This window comes from Sphaeramia orbicularis, chromosome 19 (genome assembly GCF_902148855.1).
Source record: "Sphaeramia orbicularis chromosome 19, fSphaOr1.1, whole genome shotgun sequence".
Taxonomy (NCBI): Eukaryota; Metazoa; Chordata; class Actinopteri; order Kurtiformes; family Apogonidae; genus Sphaeramia; species Sphaeramia orbicularis.
In genome coordinates, this window is record NC_043975.1 from 31947662 (window position 1) to 31963990 (window position 16329).

The window sequence follows — 16329 nt, forward strand, 5'->3', positions numbered from 1 at the left end:
AATATGCACTCAATTGCAGAGTGACTTTTAAAAGTGCTTCATTGGACAATATGTGAAATGTATTAATGAATGGAAAATATACTAGGATTGTCTAAACATGTCTGCACAGATACACTTTATAGACAAAAGTTTTGGGACACATTGAATTCAAGTGTTTCTTCTCTAACAGGGGTCTGGGATACAAAACAATAATGACAAATGTCATAATATAGTTTTATATTGTGATAAATATCATTGCATTGCATTGCATTGGTTAGTTTGGTTTAAATTGTTATCTTTGCTTCCAAAATGACTCAGAGATGGTTTTTACTTCATTTCTTTTCTCTCAATATCGATTTTGGGTTGTTTTTTTGTCCATGACTGAGGTCTACCTCTAAATTAAAAAAAAAAAATAAAAATCATGCTCTGACTATATAGTATAATTTTCTACCACAACTAACCATCTACTTTCTTCACATCTCACGTAGAAAGAAAAATCTCCCATCATTACAATGTTGTACCTCTAAATAGCTAAAATGGTATATACCCAAATATCTCAAATCAGCATGAAGAGGACATCTTACAGCTGTAGCCACAATGTGTCCCAATATTTTTGTCCATATAGTTTACAAGCATCAATATTTCCTTAAAGTTTAATTTGAGATTTTTCTCACTAAGTGAGATGTGAAGAAAGTAGATGGTTAGTTGTGGTAGAAAATTATTATTCACAGTCAGAGCATGAAAAATATTTTAGAAATTTAGAGGTAGGACATTTAAAATCACACTCATGGATAAAAATAATTTTAAAAAATCAGTGTTAAGAAAAATTAAGTAAAAGCAATCTCTGAGACATTTTGGAAGGAAAAATACCAATTTAAAATCAAACTAACAATGCAAAACTAGCTAAATTAGAATCATGACGTTTGTCATCACTGTTTTGTATCCCAGACCCCTGTTAGAAAAGAAACACCTGAATTCAACATGTCCCAATACTTTTGTCCATATAATGTATCATAGGAAACTTCATTTTGTCCCTTCCAGGAAGTTATACTGGGTGGACAGTTTTTATGGCTCAGTGCATGTGATGGAGCTGGATGGGCGCTACCAGAAGAAGCTGATCACTGGAGCGTTCACAGATGGAAATAACACATACGTTATCACCCGACCTCGTGGTGTTGCTGTCAACCCTAAATATGGGTACTAACACACTAACAGTCTAACACACACACAACACACTGCTTTGCCTTGACTCACAACTAAACCCATGTTTAACCTCAGAACAACTTTCTGTCACACTTAACATTAAATAATAATAATAATAATCTCATGTTATTTTAATGTGAATTTTAATGATACCTGTTTAATCTATATTTTGGATTTCACCGGCCTCTCCTTGTCTTATCTGTTTGTCTTTTTATCAGATGGCTGTACTGGACAGACTGGGCTGACACTGCATACATTGGCAGAGTTGGCATGGATGGAACCAACGTCAGTGCAATTATCAAAACCAAGCTGGAGTGGCCCAGTGCTTTAACTGTAGACTACACCACTAACAAGATCTTCTTTGCAGATTCTCACCTTAACTTTCTGGAGTGAGTATATTTTATTCAGACTATGATGCGTCATCTGGTTCTGTTATCACAGTGTTAAACACTGTATGTGGATTAGGATAGCAGCAAAAAATTGGTGGCTGTTCTACATGCACATTTGCTTATCAGAAATATTGAAAAAATGCAATTTGATGAAGAAACCTACCTGTACATCCCACTTGTTCAAAAGAAAGTACAGTCTGAGAGTATTTTTTAAAAGAGACACATAGATACACGTATGGGTGCTTCTATGAAACTGGGTTCATTTTGGTACCTGGCACTTTGCCAGCTTTTTAAACCCAATAATAAAAGAGAAATTTAGACATACCTAATGATAACCTCAGATAAATGCAAAAAAAAAATTGCTCTGAGTCATCCCAAAATTAATGAATTTTTAATAAAATAATGGGGCCAAATACAGGACCAAAATTGGGACAGGAAAAGCTACCTAGGTGTCAGTGCATTTGATCTGGAACACGTGGCTTGAAATGGTCTTATAAAGCACTATAAATAAAGACACTGTGTTAAATTTGATGATCCTAGTGGTTTTTCTAATCCAGACATGCAAGTTTGTCATGAATCTCAGTCTCATTCCAGGTTTCGTGTGTAACCCATCGTGTCCACTTGTGATACATGCAGAACCTGCCCATTTAAACATATAAATCACAAGTGATTTTGCAACAGTGGTCATTTTTGTGAAACACTCTGGCTTGCATAATTACCTTGATTCCAAAAATGTACCTGTGAGAGAATAAAAAGATATTTGAAAAAATAGTAGCAAGTAATTTTCGTTTCCTTTTCACCTTGTTACATTTGGATTTTTGTATAAAAATGATAGAAAAATGGGTTTTATCTGAAAATAGTTTCTCTTTTATCTCAGTAAATATTTATTTTTAAAATAGACCCAAAGTGCTTCCAAACTTGCTTCATAACATTAGTCTACATCTTGTTTGAATTTTTAGCCCCCATGTCCTGTTTTTAGATACCAGTTTCATAGAAGGACCCATATAATACTTCCATTAACCCTTAAAGACCTAGAATTTGTAATGGCTTTCCTCTACATTTAACCATGAACACCATTTATTATAATATTATTCTGTGCATTTTGTATTTTCAGTGAAAATTGGGTAGTTTCCTATATTTAATTTTTGTTCAGAGTAAATTCAGAGGTTATTAAAACAAAAAACATGGAGGGAAAGGTGAGTTTTTCAGCAACATATATCACTAAATGTAAAAATAAGCGTCTGCAACCACAGTCATTTGTTAAACTACTTGGGTTTTATTGTGTTGCAGAACATGACAGTGTTTCCATGAGCCTCAGAATGTCCAAATAATCGTGAAACTGCACTTTATCTCAGTTGTTTACATGTATTGGTAGGATTAGTGGTTAAAAAGTTATTAAATATTTTAGATCTGTAGGTGCAGTTGGTTGCTTGTGGCTGTTTAAGCCTTTTAATGTTAAAAATGTTTTTGTTGTGTAATACTGTATGAATATCCATACTGTTGCAGGCATAAAGGTAGGGTGGGAGATCCTGGAAAAACGGTTCGAGCAAGCTACATTTTGAACATACACAATTCAAAAGTCCAAACCTCTTTCTTCAGACTTCCCTCTGAAGCCACGCCTCTGGAGTACTGGAACACGCAATGCTTGTTCCCGAGGGTTCACAAGCGCTGGGCAGCATCAGTTCGCCCCTCCAAGCCTCTGAGAACATGCGATTCGTGCACAAAGAGGGGTATGCGCAGAGGGGGGAGGGACAAATGGCAGTTGAATTTGATAGACATATCACCATTCAATCATTTCGATGGGCCGGTTAAAATGATAAGATGGTGTTTTTTTAGTCCTGTCCATTCCACAGGTGACTAAAATTTTTTATTTTAGGTGTTAGAGCATTTAATTAATTGGTTGCAGTCGGGGTGTTGAAGGGGATTTTAAGCAATATAGTAAAAAAAAAAAATGCTCCAGGAAAACATCTCCTACCCTACCTTTAATGTTGATGTTACAGTGTACGTTAATAAGACTTTGAATTCCTAACAGTTGAATTACTGTGAAAAATCTATCATTGTTCCAACGTTTAGCTTTGCAGACATGGATGGTCAAAACCGACACCGGGCCATCGCTGGTTCTCTTCCCCATGTCTTTGCTGTTTCCCTGTTTGAGGACTGGGTCTACTGGACAGACTGGAACACACACACAGTGGAAAAGGCGCATAAATACACCGGAGAAGAGCGCACAGTCATGGGCAACAACACTCACCGACCCTATGACATCCAGGTCTACCACCCTTACAGGCAACCACGAAGTATGTGAACATGACCTGGAGATCCGTTTGTGGTTAAAACAAACTGATACTCAGAATTTACTGATGTTATTTTAAGTTGGTTTTTTTTTAATGGATGTATTCTCCAGGTGAAAACCCTTGCACTTCCCACCACCTGACTTGTAGTCACCTGTGTCTGATCGCCCCTGGTGGGCAGGAAGCCACTTGCGCCTGTCCTGATCACTTCATTGGCCTCTCGGTGGGCTTCAAAATCCAGTGTGTCGCCGACTGCTCCAGCACCCAGTTCCGCTGTGGAGACAATGAGAAGTTAGTGTGACAACAGTGTTTATCAGTCAGTCTGAGTGCTTTTTAAAAGTAAGCCATATCTTTGTCTATAAACTATTTAGAGAATGCAAAAGGTTAGTTATCTATTATAAATCTTTGGAAATTACCAGATATCATTTTAACCCATAAAGACTCAGTGCTACTTTTATGGCATTTCCCAAAAGAATTTTTCTCTACATTTAACCTTTCTTAATTAATTTATCACCATTTATTATAATATTATTATCTGTATTTTGTGTTTTCAGTATAAACCAGGTATTTTCCTGTATTTAGTTTATTGATCATGTAGATGTTCATAAAAGCCCAGAGTAAAGTTGAGGGCTGTTATATCACAAACAGAGAAAACTGAAGAAAAAGTGACTTTTTCAGCAAAGATGTCAATAACTGAACATAAACCAAGTATCTCCGACCACTGTTATTTGTCAAACTACATGGGTTTTACATGGGTTCTACAACCTTATTTTGTTCATTTTTGTAAATTTTACCCTGAATTTTATTTGTTTTTGTTCGTTACCTATTTTATAATTTTTCTTCAATTTTGTTCAGTTTGTGGCTTATTCTGTTCATGTTACTTACTATTTTGTTGATTTATTATTCATTTTTGTTCATTTTATTGATCACTTTGGCTGTTTTTTTTTTTAGTTTTGTTGCTTATTTATCTTTCTTTTTTTAACTTAATCCTAGTCAGATTTTTTTGTGTATTTTTCTTACATTATTTGTTATTTTGTAATTTTTTTTGTCATTTTTGTTCATTAGTAGATGCTTTTGGTCACCAGTAGCTGTTTGGGTTTATAACATTAAATCATTATAATTTTTTACACTGTTTACTCTGGTACATGTATGTTTACATTCGCACATTTTTATACTACTTTTATATTTTTAAAATTTTATACAGTCATCCTTTCATATAGTATATCTCTAATTTGCACATATTTTCGATTGCACACTATTTTATAGTTTTTAATACATGTCTGTATCTTTTGTGGTGTTATTTAGATGTAAGTACACTGTTGCTGGCAGAGACCACCTGCAATTTCATTGCACAAGTGGCGTAATGACAATAAAGCCTATTCTATTCTATTCTATTCTATTCTATTCTATTCTATTCTATTCTATTCTATTCTATTCTTTGTCTACTCTAACTTGATATAGATGTGTGCCTATATGGTGGAAGTGTGATGGCCAGTCTGATTGCGGTGATGGTTCAGATGAACCTCAGACCTGCCCTCCCCGTTATTGCCCCATTGGTCAATTCCAGTGTAAAGATGGAAACTGCACCTACCCCGGCTTCATCTGTGACGGCCACACAGACTGCCCTGACAGTTCAGATGAGGACGCCGCTCTCTGCAGTAAGGAACTGAAATTAACTGCATCAGTGCAGAATATTTAATTACAACACCTCTCAGATTAATATACACATACAGTGTTTCAATGAATTTGGAAGGGAATTTTCACCTGAATTATCTTCTGCTGAAGAATGACTATAATTACTGTAATTAAGCTGTAATCTCTTCCCTTTAGGTGACCACAGATGCCTGGAAAACCAGTTCCAGTGTAAAAACAAGCATTGCATCCCTGTGGCCTGGCACTGCGATGGAATAAATGACTGTACAGACGGAAGTGATGAAGACCCAGACACTTGTTCCCAGAAGACCTGCCGACCAGGACAGTTCCAGTGTTCCAATGGACGCTGTGTTCCATCGAGTTACGTGTGTGACGCCCAGGACGACTGTGGCGATGGATCTGATGAGCCATATGAAACCTGCAGTAAGTGCTTTAGGGTAGAATATGTGTCAAAGGTCTCCAGCTAGAATGCGATGCTCTGATTCCAGGACATATGCATGATTTCCCTACTACTTGTGTTGTTGATCAAAGTGAAGCAGGCCTGAAAGTTAAATCAATTGCAGATTTTTTAGTTTTAAAGTGATAAGTGATCAATGAGGAAGCAACAATATTCCACAAGATGAGAAAATGGAGACACCTTGAGAGTGACCACAAGAAACTATTCTGCCATTTTCTTCCCCTCATCACCCATTTTTCAATATAATGATGATGATGATGAACTTTATTGCGAACATAAGTAGGAATAAAATATAATGGTGAACAAAAGGCAAAGAGAAATTGCAAATTTAAATGAAACACTCCAGAATATTGAAGGCAGTAAATATTACAATTATCTCTCTATCTTGTTCCTATCTCTCTCCCTCTCTCTCTGTCTCTCGCTCTCTCTCTGTCCAGTGGGTCCAGACTACAAATGCGATGAGGACACTGAGTTTTCCTGTAAGACAAACTACCGCTGCATTCCTCAGTGGGCTCGCTGCGATGGCACGAATGACTGCATCGACAACAGTGATGAGCAGGGCTGTGGTCAGTGCTTCTGTGGACAGTGTTTAATGTGAAACACAATACTATAATAGAGATGATGAATCAAGTCAAATCATATCCGTGTCTTGCATAGTTTCAGAAAATGAATGTCTAAAAATCTTGTCTTAGGTACGATGACAAGAATTTATTGAAGATGATAGAGAGCAGGACAACAACAAATCAATAATATGGTTATACACCTATTGTATTAGGGCTGAACTATTAATCAGACTTATAGAAATATTTCAGAATGGTCAGATGCAATATCCAAATTACAAATAAAATTTCTTTTGATGTTATATTAGATGTTTCAGCTTTCCAGAAACAAAGGAACAAGCCTGTTTTGTACAGACCATAGCAAAATTCAATAGTTAAAATAAATTGCAAAAATAACTGATATTGCAAACAAAATACAACATGATGTGACCACAGTATGATCTTCTTTCATATCATTCTGCCCTTATTGACCTGTTTTACTGTGGATGGCTGTGTTTACTGCATTTATAATTGCTTGACTTTGTCCTCCAACAGAGGAGGTGACCTGCGATCCTCTGGGAGATTTTCGTTGTGATAATCACCGCTGTGTTCCCATCCGCTGGAAGTGTGATGGCAACAACGACTGTGGTGACGGATCAGATGAGAGAGACTGCCGTGAGTTGTTTTGCAGTCTCAGTTCACTTCAGAACCTTTGCAAATCCATAATAAACTGTAAAAGTCAGGGATATGTGCCTGTTAAAATCAGTGTTCAAATAAGATGACTTCACTCCTGTCTAATACTGATTATATAAGTGTGTTTTTGTGATTGATGTCTGTAGAACCAAGGCCTTGTTCTGAGAGTGAATTTAGATGTGACAATGCACAGTGCATCCCTGGAAAATGGGTGTGTGACCATGACAATGACTGTGGCGACAATTCAGACGAACGAGACTGCGGTGAGTGGGAGTTACACACAAGCTCACGTCCTCTAAATATCTTTGTCAAAAACCAATGAACACTCATAAACACACACAGGATAACGTGCTGGCTCCTTTTCAGAGCTGCAGACATGTCGACCAGGTTCATTCCAGTGTGACTCGGGTCATTGTATCCCAGCTGCCCTGCAGTGTGACGGCCGGCCTGACTGTAAGGATCTGTCAGACGAGACCAGCTGTCGTAAGTAAACAACATGAAAACTAATGGCAAACTGCCTGAACGCTGACACATTATAGGAGTGTGTGTATGAAGAGAGAGGGACTTATTCAGGTTTAAAGGCCTGAAAGATAACAGAGTGTAGATAAAGTGAATATCTAGATTATATAGAGCAGGGGTCGCCAACCTTTTTGAAACTAAAGTGCTACTTCAGGGGCACTGAGTAACACCAAAGGCTGCCGGTTTAATATACACATCTGAAATAGCAAAGTGTAAGTGCTATATATATTTTATTAATGATTAATGATATTCATCTATGTGAAGACACAGATCATGTTAATGATTCCTCACATTCCACACTCCATTCTTCTTGTCTTTAAATATAGTTTTTGCAATTATCATCATTGCTTCTTTGAAAACCTCCTCGTCTGAAAATGCCTTCTTCTTTATTCCAACGGCCTAAAGGTCTCATGGACTATTGGTATCAGTTGTCGTCCGTCTCTCTGTCCGTTTGTTGTCCATCCATAAGCAATTTTTCAAGAAACTTCTCCAAAACTGTCAGCCACAATCAATTGAAATTCATAGCAGAGGTTCCTTGGGTCAAGGTCTACCAAGTTTGTTCAAAGCACTATAATATATATTGATATAATCACTATTGGCAATAGATAGGAAATCACATATGGGCTGTCATTTGGTGCCATTACCTTTGACCTTGAGTGACCTTAAAAGGTCAAACAAATGTCAATGAATGTCTTTAAATATGCCATTGGACTACAGGACTCTTTGTCCTAGTTTCTTTATCAAAAATGTGTAGCTCTAAATGAGGCTTTAGTTGTTTTTTGGAAGTTTTCCACCAACCTTAAAAAAGTATGATGTTTACTCAAACCTGCCCGTAACTCAGGCCTTTTCTGCCCATAGAGCACTGCCCGGTAGGTGGTTAGCATAGAGCCCTATTAGCATGGTAGCTTTTGTGACACACACTGAAGTGTCTCTTCACATTGTGCTGCTTTGCCATCGCTACAGTAATCCTGCAAATGAGACACAGACAGTTTTCTTTCAAAGTAGTAAAAAGAACTCTTCCTCCCATTCACTATGAAAATGATAAGTTTTCTTTATTTTTCCTGCCATGTTTTTAGAAGTAGAAACCGCATTCAACTCCTCATCTTCACTGCACCTGCTATTTTGTCATGACAAACATTGAGGTTTGTCATTTTCACAATACTGACCTTTGAACCAGACTAGGTCACAGTTCATGTATATTAAACATTTTTTTAAATTTGCTTAAACTCTGTCTGACTGTCAGCCGCCTGAATATCGATTATAATTGTACATTACACTGTATGACTGTGAACAGAGATGATCAACAGAAAGTAATAGGTGACTTAAATACTAACTAACTAATTTTCCCAACTCTTCCAGCTACTCGTTTCCCAGGAGGCCATTGGTGTCCTCAACACCTGTTCGAGTGTAGCAACCATCTGTGTGTGAGCAAGAACTTTGTGTGTGATGGTGAAGATGACTGCGGTGACCGCTCAGATGAACAGCTGGCTTTATGCTGTGAGAAATACATACTCTACTTGTGGCTCTTTCTTTATGATCAGTAAATCAATAAAAGCAAGGGATAAGAGGGTTATAGAAAAATGAGATTGAAGTCTATATCAGCAGTGTGTTTTCACCCTCATCCCAGTGAGGACATCTATGCCTGTCTGAAGGTCTTACTAAAAGACCACAGCGTATCTCAGTGCTGTTAGAGGATGTTCCATATAATCCACATTAAAGTTTTATAAGGATTCATAGACATTTTTGTGATTTTCTCTGATAAAAAAGGCAGTTATTGCACTAAAAGAAATATACTCCTGCTGCATAAAAATATATATCAACATAGTCATTTTCTCGCTGATCTGGTTAAAGATCCAGAACTGACAGCATATTTTCCATTTTTATTTCTAAATATGTCATATTTGATGGCCATTCCAGACCTTTGATTTCAAATCAGTTGTTAATTCCTTTTTATAATTACACCTTTTCATGCTCAGTCTGACAATTGCACTGACAATTTTGACACTGTAATCATATCCAATCCTACCTATGTAACTTTGAGTGTTTCAAGGCTCAAGGAATTGATTTATATTGTGAGTATGTTTGTTTGAGTGTATTCACAACATATTGGAATTATTCTTTGTGGGTGACAGGATCTACGTGGGTCTACAGTCTTCATCTGAATTCACGCTTGTATGTTTTTCACCAGTGAACATCACCTGCGAGATGCCGTCCAAGTTCCGCTGTGCCAACGGCTACTGCATCTTCTCTGGTCTGATGTGCAACCAGAAGGATGACTGTGGAGACGGAAGCGATGAGAAAGAAGAACTGTGTATGACAAACACACACCAAACCACTACCTGTGTCATTATACAGTTCTGTACTCTGTCGTTTTTGTGTTCAAATGGACATGTGTCTGTTTCTAACAAGACATACACAGCAAATATGTGCACAGTATTGAAACACACACAAACAAAAACCCATCAGAACTGAACAGCATCTGCAGGTAAAGTCAGTGTTTAGTGTGACCTCTATTTGGATTCAGTAAATCTTTGTTTCTCTTGGGTCGACTGTCTGGATGTTTGCTTAAATAATCTTGTTTTATATTATACACCTGCAGAATGTCCCAGAGGCTCTCATGAGGTTTTTTTCTTCTCTGCATTTTTGTTTTTAATACTGTTTACCTATTTGCTGTATATTCCATTGGTGCATACAGTATTTTACTATAAAGACTGAGAAATGCATTTGTGTAGTTTTGCATGTCAGAAAAATAACATGAATATTCCAGAGTACATCATCGTCTGGACAGTGAAAAGGACAATAGATCATAAAACAATCATAATTATTCATTTATTCATATAGTTGTGATAGTGTTTATTATATAGTTACATAGATGGTAGAGGTTTCTATTATTGATACTAACAGTTTCAGTAGTAGTATATCCACTGTTAATACTTGTATTTGGAGTAGTACTATTAAAAGTTATGGACATTTGTTCTAGCTATTAGTAATTATACTAGTACCAGCTGTTTTAGTTTTTAACACTTCTAGTTTGCTGTGCATCCATGTGTCTCCCACTGTTTCCCATATTTGGAGGATTCTGTTGGGTTTCTGTAAATTGGCCTAAGAGTCTAGTTTTGACTACCTCTATATGTGAAGTGTCATGAGATAACTTTTATTATGATTTGATTATATAATATTGCTATATAAGTAAAATTTGATTGATTGATTGGTAATAACCTCTGGGACAGTTTGAAGGTGTGTAAAATAACACTAGAATATTTCCGAAAACATCCAGACAGTTATAGATGAAGAGTTATGAATCCAAATAGAAGTCACAGTAAACACTGACTTAAAGTTAAGAAGCTGTTTAGTTCAGATTTTTTTGTGTCTGTGTTTCAATACTGTGCACATATTTCCTGCATATTTCTTGTCAGAAATAGGGACACATGCCCATGAGAATGCTGTGAAAACAACAAAGCTAAGGGCTGCCTAAGATGTTTGCACAGTACTGTAGTTAAGGTTTTTCGGTTATGTGAATGAAGTCATTATATGTTGTTATGTTTTCGTATTTTCTTAAAATCTCTTTTATTTGTAGCTACTAAGGTAAGATTATTTTGTTTGATTTTGTTGCATATTTGAAATGAACTTAACTGAGCTGAACATAAAATACAAATAAGTCTTAATCCATATCAATAGCTTTCCAGTGCTGTATTTCTCTACAACAGCATGTTGTTACCCTGACTTCGCAAAAAAAAAAAAAAAAAGAAGTCATAATTGCCTTTCAACATGTTGTCAAATGGTCTGAGAGCAAAGGAGACTTCTGGTAGGTGTTTTAAGAAGTAGGGTGCTTAAATATGTGACTGACAGCTTTTACCACTGCTCTGCTCTGTGGCTCATGATTGTAGGTCCCATAGTTGTGGTATTTTGGTTTTCCATTTCCAAATCAGCATATGTAATAATAATGGATTAGATTTCTATAGGACTTTTCACCCAAAGCGCTTTTACATTAGTGATCCATTATTCATTTGCTCACACATTCACACTCTGGTGGTGGTGGTGGGGCAGACTGATGGAGGCGTAGCTGCCAACCTTCACCAAACGGCCCCTCCGACCACCACCGAACATTCACACACACACACACACACACACACACACACGTGAGGGGACACTGGAGGCAAGGTGGGTGAAGTGTCTTGCCCAGGCACATGACTAGGGACTTGAACCACCAACCCTTTGGTTATTGGACGACCCGCTCTACCTCCTGAGCCACAGCCGCTCCCATATATTCATATTTAATCTTTTGATTTGGACCCCAGAGGAGACAACTGTGTGAGATGTCAGCTCTCATAGTTTTAACCAGTTCACCATGAGAAGTAGCAGTGCACAGATGTACTGTATTGTAGAAACTGAAAGAGCCTTGTTGTGATTATAAATGAGAGCAGATACATATAGATCCATAGGTACATACAGTACATCGGAGCCTTTTACACAATAAATCATCTGTTGCGACAACTGTGCGCCTGCACGTAGAGTTCAGGTTCGGCAAATGCATCGCTAATCATCTGCTTCTGGGATTGCCAGGGATTAGTCAGGACAACACTAATGCCTCCTGAACCTTAACCTTAAGGCCGGTGAAACGGGAAATCCCAAAATGACATCAGTGTCTTTACAGGACAAAAAGCCTAAACCATAATAAAGGGAATAAAGCAATTGTTTGTTTTATGGAATTGTTACACAATCAGATTAAACATCAATCAATGCAAATTATTTTGAGCAGAGATTAGATAAATGTGTACAGAGCTGCAGTGTGCATTGGCTAGCTCCACTTGGATTTGTTTGGGAGAATGAGGCAGAATAGACAGCCATAGGGAGAGACATCATCTTAATAAGCAATCTACTTGTCTGTTAAAAGGCTGAAGACATAAGTATGTGCCTACATTTGAGTGTTTAGGAGCATAATTGTGTATACACAGTGCAATCCAGATTCATGAGCATGCTGTGTCTCTGTGCCTGCTTGTGGGCAGACCACTCTCAATCTTGCTCTTCAGTTTCTGACAGTTGGGGAGTGAAGACTGACACTGTAGAGAAAGCTTTGACTTGAGTCTGAGATAAATGGAGGCGGACGTGTCCACAGACAGGTTTCATACCTACACAACCTTCTCTGTGTAGTTGTAACGATGATTCACCTTAATTATGTCCTTTTCAGGCCGAGAACCCACGCTGCCCCCGTGCACACTGGAACAGTTTAAATGCACCAACGGACGCTGTGTGGCCCTGCACTATGTCTGTGATCACAATGACAACTGTGGGGACCGCACAGACGAATTAGGCTGCAGTGAGTAGCATCACAAAGCACACTTTAATTTACTGGGAATGTCCTTTTATGCATTATGATGGAATGTATTAGCTCCCTTTATAGCAAAACATCACTGCTATCTTTACATGCACACATTTCATAAGCAATAAAATAAATAGGAACCAGTTATGATAGAGACAAGCTTTAAATTTGTCTGTAGGCAAGGCAGTAGTGTTTTTATGGTAATCTGAGCTGGTTTACATGCATATTGTACAAAGCAAGAGCTTGATGATGACTCATAGGAGCAGAATTTTTTTTTAGTAGTTGGTAGGAAAGCACAGGTTTTCCAACACTAAAGGGCATTGAAAAAGCTGATGCATTATGTTAAACATCTTTGATGCACCTTTCCATCTATTAAATGTCATTATTAGGTTTATTCAAGTCTATTTGTAAAAGTTGCACCTTTCTTACTAAAATGCATCAGCAAAACATATTTTGACACTTCTTTTTGCTTTTATACCATATATGGAATGTATGATGGTCACATTGCACTGCACTGGAAAGAAAACATAAGTTCCTTGAATCATATGATGTACAACACTTGATTCTTGACTCAGAATTGATTAATTATTTACAAATGTCCAGGCATTGCTTTATCTCTGAAGACTTTTTAAACTTTGAAAAAACATTCTATCAGCGAACAGAGAAAGGTTAAGTAGATTATTTTAAAATGTCCATCAAAATCGATCATTTCATTGAAAACTTGTATTACTTATTAAACAGTCTGCATATGGATAAGGCAGATGTTCTATAAAGCAGAAAAAAGAACACTCTAAAAATCGCAGATGCACAAAAATGTTTTGACTTCCATAGTTGCTCAACAGAAGTACAGAGACACATTTTAAACCAGTAACAGGAGAGTGGTGAACAGCTGAATAATTCTTTCCAACCAAAGCAACGCCACGAAAATGAATCTTAAATTTGGTAACATGCAAAAACTGTTTGAGTGGTCTAATAATGCTCTGTGTGTCGTCTGTCTCCAGATTTCGGCCACGATCGGAACTGTGAGGAGAAGCTGTGCCAGCATGAGTGTACCAACCTGAACGGTACCGGCTTCATCTGCTCCTGCAGACCTGGATACAGGGTGGACCCAGACAGCACATACACCTGCCTCGGTACACAAACACATTCTTAAGATTTTATTGGATCAGTTCAGCACATGTAGAGATATTTTATACATTCTATGTAATTCAAGGGTAGAAGAAAATAGTGCCACACAGACTTCCTCTTCCTTCTTTCACAGCTGATGTAAGACAAAATGTCACCTGTTTCTTAGGACCCTGGGACCCTGCAAGAGCATTTTCTTGCCTTTTGCACACAGAATTTGATTAAAATGCATAAAAATTCAAGAGATTTGAGATTCCTTTATTGCTATTGTAGACACAGAGCGAAATTCCGATGTGCTTTATGATGATGATGCTTGAGTTAACTTAAATAGTATTAAAAGAGCTAGAGTAAATAGTAAAAACTGTAAAAAAAACAAAAAAAAAAACAGTTATTTTTGCACATTGTTGATTTAATTATTGGACATTGTAGATTTTGATTATTCCACATTAATTATTGTTGATTATTCCAACATTGCTGATTATGATTATTGTATATTGTTGATTACTGTTGAATATTACATGTGGTTGGTTATTGCAAAGTTCAGTGTAATGATTGCTCTTGGATAGTGGGTCACAGCCACCCACAGCTGTTTGCTAGTCTTGTAGTCTGTGCTCTGATGGTCCTGTATCTCCCCCCTGATTAGAGAAGCTCTAACATTTGGGGTGGTAACAAATAAATATTGCTGTCTAACAAAAGGTCTAATTGACCTTGGATGGGTCGGTCAATGAAGCTTTTGTTTCCTTGTAAACCCTTCAACCCCTTTTTTCTTCCAGATATTGATGAGTGTGAGACGTACGGCATATGCCCACAGATCTGTAAGAACACCAAGGGCAGCTACGACTGTGAGTGTGCCCCCGGCTACAGGAGAGTGGGCGACGGCAAAGAATGTGAAGCTGAAGGTAAGATGTGTTATACGCTGTGGATTAGAAACATCTTAAATTTGAACTTATGGAGAAAAAAAGTAAAAATATTGGTGTCACCTTTAGGGCCAACTCCGCTGCTGCTTCTACCAGAGAACATTCGTATCCGGAGATTTAATCTCCAAACAGAGGCCTATCACGACTTCCTCCAGGAAGAGGAGCACATCATGGCCGTGGACTATGACTGGGACCATGACAACACTGGACTCAGTACGCCACGTACAGACACTTTGTGAAGTGGCAAAATGAACGTGCAAATAAATCTGAAAATATTTGTGTTGATGTGTTTGTCAGGTATGGTGTACTTCACTGTAGCTGGAAAGGCGTCTGTGCACGGGGCCATAAAGAGAGCGTACCTACCTTCAGTGGATGACGGCAGTAATAACATTGCTGCAGCTGTAGACCTTGGCATCAAATACATCACCAGACCAGATGGCATCGCTGTGGACTGGGTGGGCAGGTGAGGTGGCAGCTATATGTCTGTGTAGAAGCCTTTTCATATGTAGAGGAATATTTCTTACTCCATTTAATTTGTGTTTCTTCTATCCACAGAAACTTGTACTGGGCTGACTCCAGAGTGAAGAGGTTGGAGGTGGCCATGTTGGATGGACGATACAGGAAACACCTCGTCAAGACTGAATTGGGCCACCCATCTGCTGTGGCCGTCAACCCACGTCTGGGGTGAGACACAGGGTTACCATACCATAAAAAACATCACAGACAATATTACACGTACCTGGAAAGTAGGTATGCACCGGACACTTATTCACTGTGCCTATTTTATTTTGCTTGGTTTGTACATTTCACCTTTTTTACCTTGAAATGTTTTTTTTTTTCCTATGCATAGAAATTATTTTACACTTCTCAAAAAGGCATAGAAGACAATGTAGCTGCTTTGCTGTTGTAATAGTCTGATACTGTTTAACCCTTAAACCCCTGAGACATTATTTCAATGCTTCTGTGAATTTGCATCTGTTTCAGTGTCATAAAAGCTTCTGTGAGTATGTCCTTGTGTTCCTTTTCTTCAGTGGTTTTGCTTTACTGTGTGTCTTAGGGTCAAAACAGGGTGTAATAACAAAAAAAGACAAATACAGGAATTCAAGTTTGACAGGTTTTCACTACATAAGGCACTCAGAATGTACATCAATAAGAGTTTTAGGATCATGAACATGAACATGAGCTGTGAACTGGAACACACTGAACAACAAGTATTTGTATTTTGGCCCAGTGGTTTTTGTTTT

General features: G+C 37.7%; 1 protein-coding gene across 1 annotated transcript in view; it reads left to right on the forward strand.

Annotated features, from left to right (window-relative positions):
- Window positions 1–16329, forward strand: part of lrp2b (low density lipoprotein receptor-related protein 2b) — a 68125-nt gene that overhangs the window by 45096 nt on the left and 6700 nt on the right. The window contains 18 exon segments of the mRNA XM_030163024.1: window positions 1021–1176; window positions 1401–1571; window positions 3645–3868; window positions 3976–4153; window positions 5324–5520; window positions 5693–5938; window positions 6410–6538; window positions 7067–7186; window positions 7351–7467; window positions 7571–7687; window positions 9083–9220; window positions 9912–10034; window positions 12912–13040; window positions 14045–14176; window positions 14942–15067; window positions 15155–15298; window positions 15383–15548; window positions 15641–15769. Of these exon segments, the coding sequence (XP_030018884.1) occupies window positions 1021–1176; window positions 1401–1571; window positions 3645–3868; window positions 3976–4153; window positions 5324–5520; window positions 5693–5938; window positions 6410–6538; window positions 7067–7186; window positions 7351–7467; window positions 7571–7687; window positions 9083–9220; window positions 9912–10034; window positions 12912–13040; window positions 14045–14176; window positions 14942–15067; window positions 15155–15298; window positions 15383–15548; window positions 15641–15769 (2742 nt within the window).